Here is a 7895-nt window from a genome sequence, read left to right on the forward strand (position 1 = left end):
CTACTGAAGTAATGTTACAAGGGGACATTTCCACACCTTGTTTATAACGTTTTGTGTTTTCAGAGATCATATATTACGCGCTTCAGTGTGGGGCAGAACCGAGGCAATAGACACTCTCAGTTGTCAAGTTTGCTGAACACCAAAACACACAAAATATTGACTGTTTTTTGCCCCTACAGAGAAGTGCTCATGATCAAACGGCGCTAAGTCAGTTTCGCACGTGGATCACGTTTCAAATGGAAACAAAGTGCCCTCGCTCTTTCTTTGATCAATTAAGTGAGTGAGTGAGTATGGTTTCACGCCGCTTTTAGCAATAATCCAGCAATATCACGGCGGGGGACACCAGAAATGGGCTTAAAACATTGTACCCATACCGGGATTGGAACCCGGGTATTCGGCGTGACGAGCGAACGCTTTAATCACCGCCTCCGATCAGTTTAGAGACATTCAGTACTTTCATATGAAATCAGGATGCATGTGGGTTCGAATCCCAGGACAGCCAATAATGTTAAGAACATTTCAGGTTATTTTTCTGAAGGCATATGTTTGTGAAGACGTATCAGAGTAGAAATAATGTAACTATTTTCAGCCGAGGTGCAAGTTATTTATAAAGTTTAGAAAAAATTTCCAAACTTCATTCAGCCAGTACGCACTGTGTGACAGTTGAACGCGGCAATAAAGATCATTTGAAGTCATGATGCCAGTATCACCACCACCCGACATCAACAGATGACGTCACAGAAAGTTTCTAAATAATGTCCACTCACTCATCGGCGTGACTAAGTAGAAGTGGCGGACAGCTGCGACACGCCGGAAATCGAGATTGACAGGCGGGCGGAACTCTCGTCTACGACGTGACATTACGTGACTTCACGTATAACATACACATGTCCTGGGGCCATTTCCTAAAGTGTTTTTTCCATGACTATCAAACATATATAAGAGTAGGAGATCCGACGGTCTTAGTGCTAAGATCCCTTTGCTTGACAATTATTCCGTTTCAAAAATCCACCTTTCTCACGCCCGTGTTGAAATGTAGCATTTGACGGTGTGAGTGATTTAATTTTACGCCGCATTTACAAACGGAATCCAGCAATAATTGGCTTAACCAATATTATTCGTGTGGGTTATCGAACCAAGGTCTTCTCCATGGTCAAATACGACGATGGAACAACATTCTGTTATAGTGCCATTACTGTCGCCATACTATAGTACAGCAACGACGTGAGCGACAGCACCGACACCACCTTGTGGAGGAGGCACCTCTGCCACAATGGTTCAATGTGGCAACTATAGAGTCACTTTGTCTATGAGTCTGTATATCCGTAACAATGTTCATAACAACAACAGCAGTAACAACTGTGACAAACTGTAACAACCACCGTGACAACAACTGTAACAACTACCGTGACAACTGTAACAACCACCTTGAAAACAACTGTAACAACCACCTTGAAAACAACTGTAACAACCATCGCGACAACAACTGTAACAACCGCCGTGACAACAACTGTAACAACCACCGTGACAACAACTGTAACAACCACCGTGACAACTGTAACAACCACCTTGAAAACAACCGTAACAACCACCTTGAAAACAACTGTAACAACTACCTTGAAAACAACTGTAACAACTACCTTGAAAACAACTGTAACAACCATAGTGACATCAACCGTAACAACCACCTTGAAAACAACTGTAACAACCGCCGTGACAGCAACTGTAACAACCGCCGTGACAGCAGCTGTAACAACCATAGTGACATCAACCGTAACAACTACCTTGAAAACAACTGTAACAACTACCTTGAAAACAACTGTAACAACCGCCGTGACAGCAACTGTAACAACCGCCGTGACAGCAGCTGTAACAACCATAGTGACATCAACTGTAACAACCACCTTGAAAACAACTGTAACAACCGCCGTGACAGCAACTGTAACAACCGCCGTGACAGCAGCTGTAACAACCATAGTGACATCAACCGTAACAACTACCTTGAAAACAACTGTAACAACCATCGTGACAACAACTGTAACAACCACCGTGACAACAGCTGTAACAAACATAGAGACATCAACCGTAACAACCATCGTGACATCAACTGTAACAACCACCGTGACAACAACTGTAACAACTACCGTGACAACTGTAACAACCATCGCGACAACAACTGTAACAACCGCCGTGACAGCAGCTGTAACAACCATAGTGACATCAACTGTAACAACTACCGTGACAACTGTAACAACCACCGTGACAACAACTGTAACAACCACCTTGACAACAATCGTAACAACCGCCGTGACATCAACTGTAGCAACTACTGTGACAACAACGTACAAACAACTGTGACAACCACCGTGACTACATCCGCAGCAATTATGCCAACAACGTACAACTGTAACAACAGTCACCTGTAACAATCACTGTAATAATACAACTACCGTGACAACTACCGTGACAACTACCGTGACAACTGTGACAAGAACGTACAAAGAACTGTAACAACACATGTGGCAGTTACCTTGGCAAGAATTGTAACAACTACGGTAACACCAATTGTAACGATAACTGTAGCACAACGCTAAGTCGGTCGTATTGAACAAGGAAAGCCATGCTTAATAGTGGGCGTCTTATCAAGCTTGCTGAAAGACTAGACTACGGCGTGGTTGCGGCAGCCGCACCGCTACGATAGCCTCGTGGAAAGGGGCCATGTAAACACGGGGCGGCAATACGGCTGATGTTTTGACTTCAGTGACATGTGTATCTCCATGTAGGTCAAGTAGAACGGATACTTAAAGAGGCCAGTCTTGTATATGTAACGCATTATGTGCTTAATGAGTGTGAGATACAACTTGAATTCAGTAGTCTCTAACTACCATCGACTTTAATATTAAGAAAGTTGTCTCGAAATATTGATCTCGAAGTCGATAGAAGAAGAAGGAGAAGAAGAAGAAGTAAAAGTAGATGAAGACGTAGAAAAAAAGAAGTACTAGTAGATGAAGAAGAAGTAATAGTAGAAGAAGTAGAAGTAATAGTAAAAGAAGTAATAGTAGATGAAGTAGAAGAAGAACAAGTAATAGTAGAAGAAGAAGTAATAGTGGAAGAAGAAGTAAAAGTAGAAGAAGAAGTAATAGTAGAAGAAGTTATAGAAGAAGTAAAAGTAGAAGAAGAAGTAAAAGTAAAAGAAGAAGTTATAGAAGAAGAAGAAGAAGTAATAGTAGAAGAAGAAGAAGTAATAGTAGAAGAAGAAGTAGAAGTAATAGTAAAAGAAGTAGTAGAAGAAGAAGTAATAGTAGAAGAAGATGTAATAGTGGAAGAAGAAGTAAAAGTAGAAGAAGAAGTAATAGTAGAAGAAGAAGTAAAAGTAGAAGAAGAAGTAATAGAAGAAGAAGATGTAATAGTGGAAGAAGAAGTAAAAGTAGAAGAAGTAATAGTAGAAGAAGAAGTTATAGAAGAAGAAGAAGTAAAAGTAGAAGAAGAAGTAAAAGTAGAAGAAGAAGTTATAGAAGAAGAAGAAGTAATAGTAGATGAAGAAGTAGAAGTAATAGTAAAAGAAGTAGTAGAAGAAGAAGTAATAGTAGAAGAAGAAGTAATAGTAGAAGAAGATGTAGAAGTGATAGTAGAAGTAATAGTAGCAGAAGAAGTAATAGTAGAAGAAGAAGTTATAGTAGAAGAAGAAGTAATAGTAGAAGAAGTTATAGTAGACGAAGAAGTAATAGTAGAAGAAGATGTAGAAGTAATAGTAGAAGAAGTAATAGTAGAAGAAGTAGTAGAAGAAGAAGTAATAGTAGAAGAAGAAGTAATAGTAGGAGAAGAAGTAATAGAAGAAGAAGAAGTAATAGTAGAAGAAGAAACTTGATTGTACATACACACCCACGGGGGACAGAGAACAAAACATGAACACGGCTAGTTATAAAGAAAAGTATAAACATTGATATTCACGATGGAATACAAACATTGCTATGATGGGAAACCATGTTCTGGGTGGGTTGTGATCCACAGTCCACGTCGGCACAACCCGGGTCGTTGAGTGGATGCTGTTAGAGGCGAGATCAAGCAAATGCGGTGCCAGGAGATGTTGCAATTTGCTGCGCCCGATGTTGTTTATATGTAACTAAAGCGACAAAACCCTTTCCATATCTAAAAGAAATATCTGCATAAAGCACCCACACCACCACACCCACACTACCACCACACCCAAACCACCACCACATCCACACTACCACCACCACCACACCCACACCACCACACCCACACTCAAACCCACACCACCCACACCCCCACACCCACACTACCACCACACCCACACCACCACCAAACTACCACCACACCCACACCCACCACCACACCCACACTACCACCACACCCACACCCAACACCACACCCACACCACCACACCCACACTACCACCACACCCACACCACCACCACACTACCACCACACCCACACCCACACTCACACCCACAACACCCACACCACCACACCCACACCACCACCACACTACCACCACACCCACACCCACCACCACACCCACACTACCACCCACACCACCACACCCACACTACCACCCACACCACCACACCCACACTACCACCACCACACCCACACTACCACCCACACCACCACACCCACACTACCACCCACACCACCACACCCACACTACCACCACCACACCCACACTACCACCCACACCACCACACCCACACTACCACCACCACACCCACACTACCACCCACACCACCACACCCACACCCACACTACCACTACACCCACCACCACACTACCACCACACCCACACCCACCACCACACCCACACTACCACCACACCCACACTACCACCACACCCACACCACCACACCCACACTACCACCACACCCACACCACCCACACCCACACTACCACCCACACCCACACCACCACACCCACACTACCACCACACCCACACCACCACACCCACACTACCACCACACCCACACCACCCACACCCACACTACCACCCACACCACCCACACCACCACACCCACACTAACACCACACCCACACCACCACACCCACACTACCACCACACCCACACTACCACCACACCCACACCCACCACCACACCCACACTACCACCACACCCACACTACCACCCACACCACCCACACCCCCACCACACCCATACCACCACCACACCCACACCACCACACTCACACCCACACCACCACCACACCAATACCACCACCACACCCACACTACCACCACCACACCCATACCACCACCACTACACCCACATCACCACACCAACACCCACACTACCACCACAACCACCACCAGACCCAAATAAGATTCTACGATACCAAGCAGCAGTTGTGTCTTGTGCGATTTTTATTTTTTAAGTTTAAAATCAAATCATATATTTTTTTAAAAACATGTATAAGTATTCTTTGAGCGCTGACTGAGCGCCAGCACATTTCATTTTTGAATGTAATATCTCTAACTAAAACATATCTTACATATGATACACTCATCTGAGAGGTGTAGTTTTTGTTGGGTTTTTTTGGCTGCTCAGTTTATAAGTGATCACGACGTGAGACCTACTACACTCACTCATTCATTCCAGACGCTAGCTGTAGTCACAAGGTGAAGCTTTTAGTAATTGCATTTAGCACGTTTCTGGAGTATAAGCCCATAAAATATTTACTGATCATGAACTCAGTGTCCATAAATTAAGTGAGCGGCGTTTACGGCGAAATTTATAGACCCCCAGAGAGCTGTTTACGGTGGAAGTCGTGTCTATATTTGTGATTAATGAATTGTATACTTTACCTGAAAACTGGTCCTTCGGGCTTTCCTCCCACATCAACGAAATACAGTTAAAAAGCGTCGTTATACCCGTCTCACTCACTCACTCACTCAAGTCGTGAGCAATGCGAATGTTGGTTTATATCACGGTCAGCCAACTACAAACTCTATCATGGCAGCCAGTAAATCGGTTTCGTCAGTAAGAACGGTTGGTTGCACGAGCAACTGTTGACGCTGCCAGGGGACGATGACCAAACACCCAATCCTCATTTTAGGCTGCTCAACAATTATAGGTTTGATTCTCTCCACTCCCTCTGCAGTCGTTTGCTTGCTCTCTATATTCGATTTTTACATGTTCTCTGCCTAGTTGTCTATATTCGTTTTGTGCTAGTTGTCTATATTCGTTTTGTGCTTGTTGTCTACATTCGTTTTGTGCTAGTTGTCTATATTCGTTTTGTGATAGGTGTCTATATTCGTTTTGTGATAGGTGTCTATATTTGTTTTGTGCTAGTTGCCTATATTCGTTTTGTGCTAGTTGTCTATATTCGTTTTGTGATAGTTGTCTATATTCGTTTTGTGCCAGTTGTCTATATTCGTTTTGTGCCAGTTGTCTATATTCGTTTTGTGCTAGTTGTCTATATTCGTTTTGTCCTAGTTCTCTATATTCGTTTTGTGATAGTTGTCTATATTCGTTTTGTGCCAGTTGCCTATATTCGTTTTGTGCCAGTTGTCTATATTCGTTTTGTCCTAGTTCTCTATATTCGTTTTGTGATAGTTGTCTATATTCGTTTTGTGCCAGTTGTCTATATTCGTTTTGTCCTAGTTCTCTATATTCGTTTTGTGCCAGTTGTCTATATTCGTTTTGTGATAGTTGTCTATATTCGTTTTGTGATAGTTGTCTATATTCGTTTTGTGCTAGTTGCCTATATTCGTTTTGTGATAGTTGTCTATATTCGTTTTGTGATAGGTGTCTATATTCGTTTTGTGCTAGTTGTCTATATTCGTTTTGTGATAGTTGTCTATATTCGTTTTGTGATAGGTGTCTATATTCGTTTTGTGCTAGTTGCCTATATTCGTTTTGTGCTTGTTGTCTACATTCGTTTTGTGCTTGTTGACTATATTCGTTTTGTGCTTGTTGTCTACATTAGTTTTGAGCTTGTTGACTATATTCGTTTTGTGCTAGTTGTCTATATTCGTTTTGTGCTAGTTTTCTATATTCGTTTTGTTCTAATTCGTTTTGTGCTAGTTGTCTATATTCGTTTTGTGCCAGTTGTCTCTATTCGTTTTGTGCTTGTTGCCTATATTCGTTTTGTGCTTGTTCTCTACATTCGTTTCGTGCTTGCTCTCTATATTCGTCTTGTGCTTGTTCTCTATATTCGATTCGTGCTTGCCCTCTATATTCGTTTCGTGCTTGCTTTCTATATTCGTTTTGTGCTTGCTCTCTATATTCGTCTTGTGCTTGTTCTCTATATTCGTTTTGTGCTTGCTCTCTATATTCGTTTTGTGCTTGCTCTCTTTCAAAGTTATTACTAAAAAAGTGTTAACAGAAAGTCATAACCCTATTCGTTGAATCTTGACACAAAAGCGAATTCCCTCATTTCGGTTAAATCTATAGAAACACCCCCTCATTACGATCGACAGCAAAACAGGAATTACCCATATGTCCAATGAACTACGGCCAATCACAAGAAATCCATTTTGTTTTACTTATGTGTAAGAGACAATATCAGCGTTGCACACAAGTAGCTCTGAAGAGTGTTCTCACATCTACCGCTTCAACAATATAAACACGGGGCAACAAACTCTTTTATCAAATCATAACATTTCAACAACTTTTTAAAATAGTTGTTTACAATGTGGAATCATGTAAACACCTCTCAGGTGAGTTTTTTGTTTTTACTTTTAGTAGTTAAATATAGCGTCAAGATAAATTCTGTTTTTTAATTATAAAAAAAATCGCGAGAATCGGGCATGTTTCTCCTTTTGTTAAAGCCACATAGCCTTTAGACTCGGTACATTAGCATCAATGCAACCCCTCAAGAGTAATCTGAATCCTGTTCTTCATCTGTTGTGTTGAAGTTGCAACTGTATACGAATTCACA

At 42.0% G+C, this 7895-nt stretch overlaps 2 protein-coding genes across 2 annotated transcripts; one reads left to right on the top strand and one right to left on the bottom strand.

The window, feature by feature from the left end:
- Window positions 1–1331: 1331 nt before the first annotated feature.
- On the top strand, window positions 1332–2426 carry LOC139471497 (GATA zinc finger domain-containing protein 14-like). Its single transcript, XM_071253854.1, has one exon. The coding sequence runs from the start codon at window positions 1332–1334 to the stop codon at window positions 2424–2426; it is 1095 nt and encodes a 364-aa protein (XP_071109955.1).
- Window positions 2427–2998: 572 nt separating this feature from the next.
- LOC139471498 (uncharacterized) lies at window positions 2999–3907 on the bottom strand. The gene has a single exon (XM_071253855.1). It carries the CDS (start codon window positions 3905–3907, stop codon window positions 2999–3001), a length of 909 nt encoding a protein of 302 aa, XP_071109956.1.
- Between the last annotated feature and the right edge of the window lie 3988 nt (window positions 3908–7895).

This window comes from Haliotis cracherodii, unplaced genomic scaffold, assembly GCF_022045235.1.
Source record: "Haliotis cracherodii isolate W230 unplaced genomic scaffold, xgHalCrac1.p SCAF_22, whole genome shotgun sequence".
Taxonomy (NCBI): Eukaryota; Metazoa; Mollusca; class Gastropoda; order Lepetellida; family Haliotidae; genus Haliotis; species Haliotis cracherodii.